At 34.1% G+C, this 17,567-nt stretch overlaps 1 protein-coding gene across 1 annotated transcript; it reads left to right on the forward strand.

Annotated features, from left to right (window-relative positions):
• Window positions 1–3,426: 3,426 nt before the first annotated feature.
• On the forward strand, window positions 3,427–5,862 carry LOC142221058 (uncharacterized). Its single transcript, XM_075290578.1, has one exon. It carries the CDS (start codon window positions 3,427–3,429, stop codon window positions 5,860–5,862), a length of 2,436 nt encoding a protein of 811 aa, XP_075146693.1.
• Window positions 5,863–17,567: the final 11,705 nt, after the last annotated feature.

The raw sequence follows: 17,567 nt of genomic DNA on the forward strand, positions 1-17,567 counted from the left end.
TTGAATAAATTTTCTATAGAAATAAAATTTTGACAAAATATTCTATAGAAATACAATTTATGAGTAAATTTTCTATAGAAATACAATTTCTGGATGATTATCGTTGACCTTTTTATTTATCTTTAAGAATTATTTTTCATAGTTTCGGCTATAGGTCGATTAAAAAACATAGATATGATGTTTTTTTTATTTTTATTTACTTCGTCAAAACTGTTTTCAAGGATTTGACGAAGTCAACCAAAATATTAGAAATAAAAATAAAAAAAAACATCATATCTATGTTTCTTAATCGACCGGCCGAAACTATGAAAAATAATTCTTAAAGAAATACAATTTAGACAAAATTTTCTATAGAAATAAAATTTTGACAAAATTTTCTATAGAAACAAAATTTTGACAAAATTTTCTATAGAAATAAAATTTTGACAAAATTTTCTATAACATAGAAATAAAATTTTGACAAAATTTTCTATAGAAATAAATTTTTAACAATATTTTCTACAGAAATTTTCTATAGAAATAAAATTTTGACAACATTTTTAATAGAAATAAATTTTTAACAATATTTTCTACAAAAATATAGTGTTTACAAAATGTTCTATAAAATAAAAATTTTGACAACATTTTTTAAAGAAATGCAATTTTGACAAAATATTATACAGAAACAAAATTTTTGAATAAATTTTCTACAGAAATAAATCTTTCACAAAATTTTTTATAGAAATATTGTTTTGAGAATTTGTTCTCTAGAAATTAATTTTAGACAAAATTTTCTATAGAAACAAAATTGTAACAATATTTTCTATAGAAATAATGTTTTGAGAAAATCTTCTATAGAAATAAAGTTTTGACAAAAATTTTCTATAGAAATAATAATATAAAAATATTCCATAGAAATAACATTTTGACAAAATTTTCTATAGAAATAAAATTTTGACAAAAATTTTCTATAGAAATAAAATTTTGACAAGTTTTGAATAGAAATACCAATTTGAAAAAATTTTCTTTAGAAATGAAATATTGACAAAATTTTCTGTAGTAATAAAATTTTGGAAAATTTTCTATAGAAATAAAATTTGGACAAAATTTTCTATAGAAATAAAATTTTGACAACATTTTCCATAGAAATAAAATATTGACAAAATTGTGATAAAATAGAAATATGAAATAAAATTTGGGCAAAATAAAAAAAAATGAAATCAAATTTTGTCAAAATCTTCTAACAAATATTTTTTTAATTTTCGATGTACACATGTGATCCACTGACTGTTGTATTTACTAATTGAGATATCTAATTTTCGCGATTTATAAAAACAACTACCCCCAAAAATTTCCGGCTAAGCAAGCCCTACAATCATACTAAATAGTAAAACAAACTAAACATTGCTAGCACACATCATCGCCGTTATTGAATCAAATGATGGCGAATAACAAATATGAGTCCTTTGAAAATCATTCAGTTTTGTTATTGATGGCAAATTGTTTAATTGGCCATTTTAGGGTATTCATGTGACAATTGTGTTAACTGAGCTGCTACCCACACAAAACAAAATGGAAAAAAACCACAAAAATAATTTTAATTGAATTTTAGGGATACTTTCTCCGTTATAGGTAGTATTTCAGAGGTAATATAAGCAAAACAAATATTTTTGTTAATTAAAATTTTGAAGAAGCCCTGATCAGAAAAGAACAAAACAAACAACGAACATAAAAACTCATTAAATTTGGCTCACGTTGTTTATAAGAATCTGATACTTTGTTTCAAATAAGTGATACTGAACTTAGTGTGGTAATATGAATATGGACTATGTCGTTTTATCTTTAATTTTTTTTTTATAATTTAAAAAATTGATTGACAACACTGTTCAAGATAAGTTATAGTTTTGAGTGCGCTCCGTACAATCAATTTAAATTGTGAAGTTATCTTTGTTATAGACAATACAACATAAACTTTGTGTTTGAATCTCAAAGATAAACATCTAAGCTACATTAAATAAATGAAATATGCCACCGTCTCGACGAAGCTTAAAAAAACAAACAATTGTTTGTAGTCAGTGCAAGTTGGAAATACGAAACGATGATGAAAGCATAGAATGCGATAAGTGTTCTAAAATTTTTCATCCTCTTTGCACTAAACTTGACAAGCGGCAATTTGATCACTTGATGAAGAATGAGAGCGAAGAGTATAAATGTCATTTTTGCGATGAGAGTGGAGGAAGCATTAAAAGCGAATTGAGTGATATAAAATCACAGCTGACTGCCTTAACAGAGTCTATGAATTTTATGTCAAAGCAATTTGACACTATTTTGAAAGGCATTGCAGATAACAAAAACAAACTGGAAGTGGTACAAAAGGAAAACAAAAACTTAAAAAAGGAAATAATTGAATTAAAACAAACTGTGAAATATTTAAATGATTATCGTGTTAGAAACGATTGCTTAGTAACTGGAGTTGTTAATAATGGATAAAATAATGCTGTGGAGACTGTTATTTCTGTAATGAAAGAAGCTGGTGTTGAGATGAAAGAAGAAGAAATTGACAATGCATATTTCTTGAATAAAAAACAAAATTCAAAAAAACAGTCTATGGTAGTAAAACTCAACTCATCAAGATCAAAACAAAAAATGATGTCTGCAAAACCGAAGCTAATGGAAAACGAATCGACAAAGTCCGTTTACGTCAATGAGTTCCTGAGCAAGGAAACTTTAACACTTTTAAACTACGCAAAATCTCTGAAGAATGTTGGTTACAGAAGAACCTATGCTGTGGGTGGGAAAGTTTTTGTCAAAATGAGTGAATTATCTAAACCAAAGTTAATCCGAAATGCTGAAGACGTTGATGCCCTCTTGTTACAATCAACAACAAGAACCAATGTACGAAAGTCGATTGTGAATCAAGCAGCTGAAATGGATGACAGTGATAATGAGCCTAATACTGAATATTTGTCCTCATAAATATTTTTGAATTGTATTTTTTTTTCTTTGTTTAAAAGCATAAAAATTCATTAAATAATGAGTTTATTAAATCAATATAAAAAATACTTTAATGTTGTATCTATTAATATTAGAAGCATTTCTTCCGTTACAAAATTTAATAGTTTCAAAGCGCTGTTGGCAAAGTTATGTGATTTACCGGATGTAATTTGCGTTCAAGAGACATGGTTCCAGTCACACTTACTACAGCTTTACAACATTCCTGGTTATAATTCTGTACATTGCTGTAGATCAGATGGATATGGAGGCTGTACCATATATGTTCGTAACAATCTGCATTACACAGTGGAGCTGTGCAAAAGCGACAATTTTATTGACGCAATAGCATTGACATTACACAATAAAACATTTAATGGAAAAAAATTAATAATTACTACGTTTTATCGATCGCAAAAAGCAAGTCAAAATAACTTTTCTGGATTTTTAGACAATATGCTAAATAATTATGGTCGTTCGCCTTGCTTTTTCGTTGGAGACTCAAACATAAACTCATTGCAAACAACATCTTTCCAAAGCATATCTAACTTACTCCAGTGTTATAACTTTTCTAATCGTCACAACCTTATAACGCGTCCTGATAGTGGTTCTTCTATTGATAATGTTTATAGTAACCTTACCTGTGATATAAAAATTGGAGCTTTAGAAAATAAATTGTCAGATCACAAAATGCTACTGTGTAGTTTAGAATCAAGCTCTACAAAAAATGATTTTGTTGAAACTGTCTATCAGCACTGCGATTATGAAAACGTGTCTAATCTAATACGACACAATTTGGAATTATCGGGGCTAAGGGGTGAGTCCTCTCAAGATATGTCTTATTTACAAGCTATAGTTTCCGATGCTATAGTCCAATCAACAACACAAATAAGGAAAAAACATCTGTTAAAATATGAGTTTACACCATGGATAAACGGAAATTTGAAAGCAATTATGGACTATAAGAGAAAACTGTTGAAATTGAGAAAGAAGAAAGATTCAAGTGATATTAACTCTGCACTTAAGAGAATAAGTAGAATAATAAAGCTTGCTACCAAGCGTTCAATGGATAACTATTTGTATGATAATCTCTCAAATATTCAGAATAATCCAAGGAAATGTTGGCAATTATTGAATCAAATTTTTGGTAGAAGTTCAAAGTCTGAAATTACATTAAAAGATGACCTAGGAAATCTTATATCTTCGGACATCGCCAAAGCAGAAAAATTTAACGAGTACTTTTTAAAGTCGGTAGATGATCTTAAACGCCAGTTGCAATCCAGCTCATCTGACAACTACAATTCTTTGAGAACTCTACAACGTCATAATAACAGGTTTAGAATTAGTCTAACCAACGAAAGTGAAATTGAGAACGTAATTCACAACTTGGAATTGAATAAAGGCTGTGGCTCGGATGAAATAACACCGAAAGCAATTTCTGCATGTATGCGGCATTTATGCCCATACTTAGTATTGATCTTCAATGCTTCAATAAATGAGTCAACGTATCCTGAATCCTTGAAAATTCAAAAAATTGTACCTATACCAAAGGAAATTCGATCAACTTCACTTAATCAATATAGACCAATATCAATCTTATCCGTTTTTGATAAAATATTTGAGAAGATAATATATTCGCAAATGTCTTCTTACCTAAATGAAGAAAATCTATTATTTAAAAGACAATACGGTTTTCAGAAGGGATGTGGAACAGAAGAAGCATTAATAAATATTATAAACTATATATGCAGTAGTTTAGACAAAGGATCACCAGGGGTCGCTGGTGTGTTCTATGATTTCTCAAAAGCGTTTGATCTCGTTGACCACACAATTATGTGCGAGAAACTTTATTTATATGGAATTCGTGGTAGAGAACTAAACTTTTTTCGGAGTTACTTACAAAATAGAAAGCAGTTCGTCCAAATAAATTCATCCAAAAGTTTATTGAAAGATGTCGTATACGGCGTTCCGCAGGGGAGTGTATTGGGACCTCTTCTGTTTAAAATATATATCAATGATATATCTAACCTTGGACTAAAAGGCAAATTATATATGTATGCTGACGATATCAGTATATTTTATCCATATAAATATGAATTAACACTGAAAGCAAATGTAGAACGCGATGCTTCACTTCTATGTGAGTTCGCAAAGATTAATAAATTAGTCCTAAATGCCAATAAGACGAAGTTTATTCGTTTTAGACCGCATCCACACATTGAAACGAGAACCTGGTCTATCTTAGTGGATAGTAAGATAATACCTGAGGTGGACACAGTCAAATACTTAGGCATCAGTCTTCAAAATAATCTAGGTTGGAAGACACATATTCAAGAAATTAGAAATAAAATTGCACCTGGATTGGGAATTCTATACAAATATAAGAACAAAATGGATGAACAAGCAAAATTAATGATATTTCAGTCACTGATACAAAGCCACTTGAACTATCTGCCCATCATTTATGGATATAAAAAAAATTCTGACTTGAAATCCCTACAAATATTACAAAACAGAGCACTTAAAATAGTTTATAACCTGCCTGAACGCTACCCAACATTTTTGTTGTATAGGGACGTCGCAAAAAGTGTCCTCCCAGTATTTGGTTTATATAAGAAACAAGTACTTATATACGTATATAAGGTTTTGAACAACATTGGGTTTCATACAACGCAGTTCCTGAGTAATAATTATACCATTAATACAAGAAATAGATCCAATCTCAGACTGCCTAGATGCAGATTAGAATTGACTAAGCAACGCATTGAATTCATGGGTTGTCTGGAATACAATAATCTTCCTGCTTTTATTAAAATGTCCACATGCATTGCAAGTTTTAAGCGCCAAATAAAAGATTACCTAGAACAAAACATTGAAATGCTTCTAATATGACTTATATAATTTTTTGTTTTGTTTTTTAATTCATATTTCATAAATCATAACAAATTCATAAAATCATAACTTGTCTGTGAGATGTATGTTTTTCTTGAAATACGTTGCTAGATAGCCTCAAAAATGCCTTGGAGGCGCTGAGGCAATTATATTAATTGTAAATATATTTTAATTTGAAATAATAATAAAAAAAAAAAAAAAAAAAAAAAAAAAAAGTTTGTATTGCAGGGCAAAAGGGAACAAATCATAAAATATGGGAAACCAGAATTTACATCTTAAATATCTTCTCCATAAAAATGAATTTTCTATATATGTGACTAAAATAATGGCTGTATACAGGGTTGTTGATTTCTGTGGGAGGGCTTCCAAAATGGGGCGTCTATTTGTCTTGCACTCATCTAAAAATGAAGTTTCTTATACAGGGCGTTATTCCTCCTTTCTCCAGGATTTTACTATGGCTTTATATTTTATATATAGCCCCATATAAATTGGAAATGGTGTTGTTTTAATGTGTGTGTCTTGGGGATAAAGATTGACGAGATGCCATAATTCCATACTTTTTATACCCTCCACCATAGGATGGTGGTATATTAATTTTGTCATTCCGTTTGTAACACATCGAAATATTGCTCTAAGACCCCATAAAGTATATATATTCTGGGTCGTGGTGAAATTCTGAGTCGATCTGAGCATGTCCGTCCGTCCGTCCGTCTGTTGAAATCACGCTAACTTCCGAACGAAACTAGCTATCGACTTGAAACTTGGCACAAGCAGTTGTTATTGATGTAGGTCGGACGGTATTGCAAATGGGCCATATCGGTCCACTTTTACGTATAGCTCCCATATAAACGAACCCCCAAATTTGGCTTGCGATCGCTCTAAGAGAATCAAATTTCATCCGATCCGGCTGAAATTTGCTACATGGTGTTAGTATATGGTATCTAACAACCATGCAAAAATTGGTCCATAATGGTCCATAATTACATATAGCCCCCATATAAACCGATCCCCCGATTTGGCTTGCGGAGCCTCTAAGAGAAGCAAATTTCATCCGATCCGGCTGAAATTTGGACATGGTGTAAGTATATGATCTCTAACAACCATGCAAAAATTGGTTCATATCGGTCCATAATTACATATAGCCCCCATATAAACCAATCCCCCGATTTGGCTTGCGGAGCCTCTAAGAAACGAACATTTCATCCGATCCGGCTGAAATTTGGTACATGGTGTTGGTATATGTTCTCTAATGACCATGCAAAAATTGGTCCATATCGGCCCATAATTACATATATAGCCCCCATATAAACCAATCCCCCCATTTGGCTTGCGGAGCCTCTAAGAAACGAAAATTTCATCCGATCCGGCTGAAATTTGGTACAATGTGTTGGTATATGTTCTCTAATGATCATGCAAAAAATGGTCCATATCGGTCCATAATTATATATAGCCCCCATATAAATCGATTCCCAGATTTGTCGTCCGGAGCCTCTTGGAGGAGCAAAACTCATCCGATCCGGTTGAAATTTGGAACATGGTGTTAGAATGTGGTATCCTACAAACACGCAAGAATTGGTCCATATCGGTCCATAATTATATATAGCCCCCATATAAACCGTTCCCCAGATTTGACCTCCGGATCCCCTTGGAAGAGCAAAATTCATCCGATCCGGTTGAAATTTGCAACGTGGTGTTAGTATAAGGCCGCTTATATCCATGCCAAAATTGATCCATATCGGTCTATAGTTATATATAGCCGATCCCCAATCACACAAAAATTGGTCCATATTGGTTCATATTCATGGTTGCCACTCGAGCCAAAAATAATCAACCAAAATTTTATTTTTATGGAAAACATTGTCAAAATGTTATTTCTATAGAAAATTTTGTCAAAATTTTATTTCTATAGAAAATTTTGTAAACATTTTATTTCTATAGAAAATTTTGTCAAAATTTTATTCCTATTGAAAATTTTTTTCCAAATTTTATTTCTATAGAAAATTTTTTCCAAATTTTACTTCTATAGAAAATGTTGTCAAAATTTTATTTCTATAGAAACTTTGAACTTAATTATATACGTATTTAGTCGGCCTTTTTTAGTTTAATATATACTACGTATGGACTACCTTGTAATTTAGAAGACGGTGTTAGGAAGTTTTAAGATACCTTGCCATCGGCAAGTGTTACCGCAACCCAAGTAATTCGATTGTGGATGACAGTCTTCAGTAGAAGTTTGTACGCAATCCATGGTGGAGGGTGCATAAGCTTCGGCCTGGCCGAACTTACGGCCGTATATACTTGTTCTCCCTAAAAAGATTTTAATTTTGCTGAATTAAGAATGAGAAGAGAAGATAGAGCCAAACAATTTATCTAATTGAAAGACAATACATAGAAAAAATATTGCCTGACATATTTTTAAATTCAAATTTGAATTAATTTCAAAAAGGCACAGAATGTTGATTTCTTTTATTTACCGGGATTAGAGAACAAAACCAAATATTAAAAACCGAAAATAGTTTTATTGTTTTTTCGAAATATTCCGCATAAAAACATATCCCGTTTGCATGCGTTTGAACCAATTTTCGTAGCCCAAAATTTGGTTGCAACGAATGGTAGCCACCCTGTATGGCATGACTCAAATAATACATCGCTTTTGAATCAAAATCAATCAAAAAAAATAGGGTCTTTTCAATTGCTAACACATTTTTTCAGCTACCATGTAGAAAAGATTTCATACAATTTCCGTTACTTTTTACAATTTAAAATCAATTTTAAAAACTATGACAAAAGACTAAATGTAAGTTTAGAGTTTAGCTTATGATACGCTACATAGAAGTAATTGTATGTTATATTTTTTTTCTGTTTACAATATGGTTGCCAGATTTCAATAAAAAAAAAATTCATCCCAGAAGAAGTTGGAAATCACCAACGAAACGTCGGATGTAAATATGAAATAAAGTCTTTTTATTTGCATATTGAGAGACCTTGAAAGCCCATTTTAGAACAGATCTAAAAATAACCAAAAATTAAAATAGATGAGATAAATCAATGCGAAAAGTAATGCCGCTAAATATTAGCGATATATCCCTCCCCTTCATAGCTCCCAAATTCTCTAACAAATGGATATTATTTCATATGCTAATACTAGGAAAAAAATTAATTTAGTTTTTTTTTTGCCCATACACGTTTTTATATTCTTTTGGGTATTTGATTTCATTTTAATTGATTTGTATATGAATTCATATGAATTTGCATAAAATTGCATTCCTCGTTATTTCATTGTGTCAACATTTATGTCGTATTTAAAAATTCATTTCAGGCCAGTTGATTGATAATGATTTGAAAGTTTAGTTGTATGCTGCTGTGATTATAGTCTAGGGAATAGATGAAGTTTATGTGCAACTAAAAAAAAATAATCTCACTGGACAAATTAAAAAAGAATAATAATTATATTTAAAATTACATTAAAATGAGTGTTGAACCAAAAAAAAATATTTAAATTTATAACAACTTTTTTGTTGAAATAAATCGTTTTAATTTTCTCTCTCTCTTTTAATTTTTGTTTTTATTTAGATTTATTGTAAGGATATTTTTTATTGGCCAAAACATACATAGAAAAAAAATTTCATGAAAAAATTTCCAGTAAAAATCTTAATTGAGTAAAACAAAAAAATCAATTAAAAATTTAATTGATTCAACAAATTTTGTAATTGAAACAAAAATCAATCACAAAAATTAATAGTATAAATTAATTTTTTAATTGATACTATCATTTCGGTGATTGAAGACACGTCAATTAAAAATTAATTGGATCAATTAATTTCGTGATTGAAGACAAAAAATATTTTTTTTGTGTGTATGGTCGGGACCCGTCACATTAATATGGGTTTGTCACTGACGGGGAAAAAGTTTGCAATTTATTTAACAATATATTATTGTAATAATTGTATTTAAGTTAATGTTTAGATCCAATAAAATTTTAATATCAATAGAATAAATAATAAAGAAATTTATAAATTATATGAACATTTAAAACTTTAAGCGATAAACTGGAGCATCGGTACCTGTCCTGTGATAGGTCCTTCAGTGGCAATTTACAACAATTTTCTGTAAGATATGTAAATTCGAAATCGGACGGTTTTTTACGGGGAGCCACCGTGGTTCAATGATTAGTATGCCCACCATGTATACACAGAGTCGTAAATTCAAACCCAGTTTCGATCAAACGCCAAAAATTTTTTCAGCGTAATTCTGGTGACATTTCTCAGTGTTTCAAAGCTTCTCCAAAGGGTTTCAGGGCAATGTGGAACTCCAAAGAAAAAGAGGTCCCTTGTCACACTCAAAAAAAAGTTTACTTGGATCCAAAGATTTTGACCTTCCTTTAAGGATTTTGGTTTTGATTCCGAGCCAAAGATGCGGCTTCTTTAAAATAAAGACATTTTTTAGGAACCTCCCTGGCTTTAAGTCTAGGATCGATAAAATTAAAATTGGATACAGATCTCATTCATCGAATTTTTAATCTCTGTTTGCGATATATTAATAAAAGTATTCATGTACCAACAAATTCCAGTTTCAAAATCCAAATTATGCCAAGAACTTCAAAGTAAAAACTATTTTCTTAATGCTAACAAAACTTTAAACCAAATATACAAATCCTTAAAATAAGTCTTAGCCTATATTTGAAGCGTTTTTATCTTAAATTTCAAAATGCAATATGTCAGTGGAGTTAAAGACGATATCTTTAAATTAAAAATGTTTTTCTTTATTTTAAAGAACATTTGCCTTACTTCAAAGATCTACAACTTCAACAGAGGGACGCAAAATTTTAAGATTTGTGTCCTAAATTTAATGCAAAAAAAATTTTGAAGCATTGATTATAAGCTTTTTTTAAATTAAAATGTCATTATTTTAAAGAATTTTGTCCTTAGCATTGCGTAAATTTTGGGTCCTAAAATTTGAGTTGCATACTCTTCCATATTAGGTCAATATTTTTTTTTTCAGTGCATTGAGCTTAACATAGAAGCGGGCAGCACTCAGTGATAAGAGAGAAATTCACCGCTGTGGTATTTCAATGGACTGAATAGTCTAAGTGAGCCTTAGATATCGGTCTGCCACTATACCTAACCTAATTAACCCAACGTAACCCTACGGTTTCTAAAAGCTTAAGACCCCACATCGGGAGATCGGTCTACATGGGGACTATAAGAAAATATGAACCGATACGTGCCATATTCGGTACACCAATTTGTGGTCGTTAAATACATCCAGATTATCAATTTCAGCCAAATCACATGAAAACTACGTTTTCCAGAAGACCAAGACCTCGAATCGGGGGTTCGGTCTATATGAAGGCTCTACCAAAACATGGACCAATACACACCATATTCGGTACACCAATATGTATTCCTAAAATACCTTAAGATTTCTAATTTAACACAAATCGGAAAGAAAGTACGGTTTTTAAAAGCATAAGACCCAAAATCAGGTGATTAGTCTCTATGGGCGCTCTACCAGAAACATATTCGGTACCCCAATTTGCGGTCCTAAAATACCTTTAGATTTCCAAATTCAGGCAAATCGGATATAAATTACGGGAGGGGGTCAGATTATATGGAGGCCATATAAAAACCTGAACCGATATAGTCTTGGCCTGCTTGCAAACAAACAACGAACCAGTGCCAACTGTTTTTATTATTCAACATAGTTCCCTTCAAGAGCGATATAACGATTATAAGGACCTTCCAATTTTTTGATAGCATTTTGGTAGTACTCCTTCGGTTTTGCCTCAAAATAGGCCTCAGTTTCGGCGATCACCTCTTCATTGCAGCAAAATTTTTTCCCTGCGAGTATCCTTTTGAGGTCTGAGAATAAGAAAAAGTTGCTGGGGGCCAGATCTGGAGAATACGGTGGGTGGGGAAGCCATCCGAAGCCCAATTCATGGATTTTTGCCATCGTTCTCAATGACTTGTGGCACGGTGCGTTGTCTTGGTGGAACAACACTTGTTTCTTCTTCATATGGGGCCGTTTTGCCGCGATTTCAAACGCTCCAATAACGCCATATAATAGTCACTGTTGATGGTTTTTCCCTTCTCAAGATAATCAATAAAAATTATTCCATGCGCATCCCAAAACACAGAGGCCATTACTTTGCCAGCGGACTTTTGAGTCTTTCCACGCTTCGAAGACGGTTCACCGGTCGCTGTGCACTCAGCCGACTGTCGATTGGACTCAGGAATGTAGTGATGGAGCCATGTTTCATCCATTGTCACATATCGACGGAAAAACTCGGCTGTATTACGAGTTAACAGCTGCAAACACCGCTCAGAATCATTAACACGTTGTTGTTTTTGGTCAAATGTGAGCTCGCGCGGAACCCATTTTGCACAGAGCTTTCGCATATCCAAATATTGATGAATGATATGATCAACACGCTCCTTTGATATCTTTAAGACCTCTGCTATCTCGATCAACTTCATTTTACGGTCATTCAAAATCATTTTGTGGATTTTTGTGATGTTTTCGTCGGTAACCACCTCTTTCGGGCGTCCACTGCGTTCACCGTCCTCCGTGATCATTTCTCCACGCTTGAATTTTGCATACCAGTCAACTATTGTTGATTTCCCTGGGGCAGAGTCCGGAAACTCATTATCAAGCCAAGTTTTTGCTTCCACCGTATTTTTCCCCTTCAGAAAACAGTATTTTATCAAAACACGAAATTCCTTTTTTTCCATTTTTTTCACAATAACAAAAGTTGCTTCACAAAAGACGCTCTATCTCACAAACTAATTGACTTACAGACGTCAAATTTTGACACGAATCATTTGAAGGTTGGTACTATATAAAAATAATATGCATTTAATAATAGCGACGCCATAAATGTGTCAGACCGGGGACTTCTCAGCCAACCTGTTATTTCTGAATTTTAAAATTGAGCAAATTCGGTTAATAAATAAGGATATTGTGACTATATTGTGGACGACTCAGGCCCCTCAATATATTTCATAGGGTCTAAAATTAATATTTCTGGTGGGCAGATCAAATTTATCGGGGGCCAAATATCATCCAAATCGGATGGTTCTGCAACCAGAATCTTACGGGGTAACAAATACATGGACAGACGGACGGTAACCAAGGGCTACATCGACTCAGGAGGAATTCTGATTGGTATATATTTGATGAGCTCTATATCAAAATTAGTTGATTTTGCGAACAACAAATACATCGACAGACAAACGGACGGATGGACACTAAGGCGAACATCGACCCAGGAGGTGATTCTGATCGGTATAAAGGGTGATACGGTCAAAATTTGGTTAATATAAACTTGACGTATTTCTTTCAATTTTGCATTTAAAAAACCTGAACACCCCTCATTTTGAAGGTGTATGTGTAGAATGTTGCTCCTATTTGATTTTGGAATTCACTCTTCAGTTATCAAAATGCCGTCCAAGCAAGAAGAGCAGCGTATCAAAATTTTGCTCGCGCATCGCGAAAATCCGAGCTACTCGCACGCAAAGCTGGCAAAATCGCTAAAAGTTGCCAAATCAACCGTTACAAATGTAAAGTGTTTGGGGAACGTTTGTCGACAGCCAGGAAGTCTGGATCGGGGGAATAGAAAACCGGAAGCCGCTGAGACGACAAAGAGAGTTGCCGGTAGTTTCAAGCGAAACCCTAACCTCTCTCTCCGAGATGCCGCAAATAAGCTGGGTGTATCGTCTACAACCGTGCATCGAGCCAAAAAACGAGCCGGACTATCGACTTACAGGAAGGTAGTGACTTCAAATCGCGATGATAAACAAAATACGACGGCCAAAGCGCGATCCTGGAGGCTGTACACGACGATGCTGACGAAGTTTGACTGCGTGGTAATGGACGACGAAACCTACGTCAAAGCCGACTACAAGCAGCTTCCGGGACAGGAGTTTTATACGGCAAAAGGAAGGGGAATGGTAGCAGATATTTTCAAGCACATAAAACTGTCAAAGTTCGCAAAGAAATATCTGGTTTGGCAAGCTTGAAAAGCAGCATTTTCATAGCTTCCGGGACTGTCAACCAAGAAATTTACGTGAAAGAGTGTTTGAATAAACGTCTGCTGCCTTTCCTGAAGAAACACGGTTGTTCCGTACTGTTTTGGCCGGATTTGGCATCTTGCCATTACGGTAAAAAGGCCATGGAGTGGTACGCCGCCAACAACGTGCAGGTGGTTCCCAAGGACAAGAACCCTCCCAACACGCCAGAGCTCCGCCCAATTGAGAAATACTGGGCTATTGTCAAGCGGAACCTAAAGAAGACCAAAAAAACTGCTAAGGACGAGCAGCAGTTCAAGGCAAATTGGCTTTCTGCGGCGAAGAAGGTGGACAAGGTGGCTGTACAAAATCTGATGGCAGGTGTCAAGCGTGAGGCCCGGCAATTCGGATTTGGAAAAGCGAAAGCCTAACTGAATATTTTTCCTGAATTTTATACTAATTGAACTTGAAAAATAAATTTAATTTGATTTTTTAAATAAACGATTTCACCGATTTACACGCGTTTTCCCTTGACCAAATTTTGACCGTATCACCCTTTATATTTTATGAAATTTAAAATCAATATTTCTAGTGGGCACATTTGTTTGCAGATCAAATTTATTGTACCATAACCACTACGTGCTTTCGGGAATAAAACAAACCGGTGCCAAATTTAATCAAAATCGGTTGGTTTTGAAACCGGAAAACTAACAACAAATACCTGGACAGACGGATGGCTAGATTAATCCATGAGACGATTCTGATCGCATATATTATATGCGGTCTGAATCAAAATCTTTTGATTTTTCGATTGGAATCTTGCAACCAACAAATACATGGACGGACGGACATCAAGGGCTAGATCGACTCAGGAGGTAATTGGTATATATTTGAATAGGATCCAAAATCAATGTATGTGGTAGTCAAATTTCTTTGCAGATCAAAGTTATTATACCCTAAACACTATGTGGTTTAGTGTATATAAAAAACACAACAGTGTTTTTGAATATCTTGTTTTTTCGTAATACAGAAACTTGAAACAATTTGCATGTGAACATAGAAAATTTTTTGCATAAAAAGATGTATAATTACTAGAAAAAATCTCCTGCCAGAGTATGTCTGGAGTCCGCTGTGTTTTTTTTTCATTTTTTTTCCTGGTTTGAGCCAGGAAGTTCCCATGAATACAATTATTCGTGTTCTATTGTATTATGGACATGATGGTCAGGCAATGACTATCTAACATTATTGCATATGAATATCTAGACTCATGCAACTACTCACTCATACATTGCCATGCAAATGCATACAGGAATATACGTACATATGCATTTATATATGTATATGTTAACCAACAAATATAGTGAAAGATCTATAGAATTGTATGGATGGACGGACAGGTGGGGGGGTTGTGTGAATGAAATCAGGATAAAACACCGGAATACATTCATATTTATGAAGCAATGTCAGTATAGATGTAATGGTATATGTGATTCATAGTGCATACATATGGTTAAGTATGTGTGTGTGTGTGTATGCGTGTTCACATGTATAGAGAACGCATAGACTTATGCAACTCCAGGTTTTTGTCCTAGCAACAAAACTCACATTTCCAATGCATCCTTGCTGTGCTGTTGTTGATTATCAACCGAAGCATTTGAAAAAAAAAAAACAACAAACCAAACTCGCTTCCTTTGCATTGGAGTTTCATACAAATCATTTGCCATCATAGGATGGCCTGTGGAAGGCTAACCATGCTACTACTTAGCCCCCACCACCACCACCCAGCCATCACTGAGATGTAAGCAGTCAACAACAATGAAACGTCATTGCGCCTTTGCTAGCTGTCTTCCATCTATGCGAACAACTTTGATAAGTACATACGTCCATCAGATTTTTAAACTCTGAACAGTTTTTTGTTGTTGTCACTTAGAGTCCACGTCCTCCATCTTACCCTTCCATAAATAGCGCAAAATGGAGGTTTTATTTTGGCATACTCCATGTTCCATGGCTCAAAAGATTTGCTTTAGATGCCATCGCAGTAGATTTCTTCGTCAAGAATAGTAAGCCATGGTATCCTAATATAGCTTAGGATGTAGTCGACGGGTGGATGGATGGGTGATGTGTATGCAAATGCCAAAGAGACCTCTTCCCCATGTAAATGTAGTGAATACCAACGTTCAGAGGCCATCATTACAACTTCCAATTTTTTTCTGGGGAGTATGGGGAGCCATTTAAAGTTGATGAATCAACAAAGTAGAAGGTGACGATGATGATGATGCCATTGATGACTGTATTTGCCAAGTTTGTTGCTGCCACTGGCGGCTTTGTTCGATTTCGCAAGAAGCATTCGTTCTATCTGCAAACATCTACATTGAATGTTGGTTTGCATGCAATTATGGAACTTTTGTTACTGTTCCATCATCAGAATTTGTTTTGATTTTTTTTACTATCAATAAGCAATTCCAGGACAATGCCAAAGTTTTGGAGTTCAATATTGGAAGGATGAAGTCAACTAAGGTAATATTTCCTATGTGAAAAGGCTAAAAATATCACCGTCTGATACTTCATCTGAAGTTGAATTAGCTTTCGTCCATCTTCGGCAGTTTGTTTTCCTTTTCCAATTTGGGACTCCAGAATTCTAGATGTCTTCTTCAACTTAATTCGTTCATCTTCCCTTTATCTTTTGTATGAAGTTCATATTCCAATGACATCTCAGCTAGAGCTTCTTGATCTATTCTGATAATATTCCAATGTCCCCATATCGTCTATAAAGCTAATGGGTCATGGATGTAGATGATTACTTATTGATGAACACAGAATCGAACACCACTCATTCAGGAATGGTGGAAAGAAAACTGCTCCATCTTTCGTTTTACAAAGGACTTAATAATCTAAGTGAGCCTGAAATAACGAGCTGATAATATAACTTAACCCCTTAAGGCCCAAGAACTAACCTCAGATGCTGCATAGGGCTCGATCTTGGTACCGAATCTTTGGAATGAAACCTAAGACAAAATAATGAATAAACTCCTAGCGGAGGCAACCTTTCTGGGCATGGAGATGACATGTAGTATGCAAAATCCATATTTGTCCACAAGAAAAAGCGAATACGAATAAGACGAAATACTGAAGATACCTTTAGCAGAAGATACATTCCAAGTTGTCTACCCCAATTATATATTCGCTGTGATAAGATAAAGAAACGCTGAAGAGTCTCAACGCAAACTTCGCCCAACCGGGGAGCCACCGTGGTGCAATGGTTAGCATGCCCGCCTTGCATACACAAGGTCGTGGATTCGATTCCTGCTTCGACCGAACACCAAAAAAAAAAAGTGTTTCAGCGGTGGTTTATCCCACCTCAGTAATGCTGGTGACATTTCTGAGGGTTTCAAAGCTTCTCTAAGTGGTTTCACTGCAATGTGGAACGCCCTTCGGACTCGGCTATAAACAAGAGGTCCCTTGTCATTGAGCTTAACATGGAATCGGGCAGCACTCAGTGATGAGAGAGAAGTTGACCACTATGGTATCACAATGGACTGAATAGTCTAAGTGAGCCTGAAACATCGGGCTTCCACCTAACTTAACCTAACCTAACTATCTCTTTTTAATCCACGACCAGGCTAAACGCCTTACAGCCTCCCAGTTCCTTTCACTTTGTATCTCGTACGTACGTGATGATCCACCTGAAAGTAATACGAA

Source organism: Haematobia irritans, chromosome 1 (genome assembly GCF_050003625.1).
Source record: "Haematobia irritans isolate KBUSLIRL chromosome 1, ASM5000362v1, whole genome shotgun sequence".
Classification (NCBI taxonomy): domain Eukaryota; kingdom Metazoa; phylum Arthropoda; class Insecta; order Diptera; family Muscidae; genus Haematobia; species Haematobia irritans.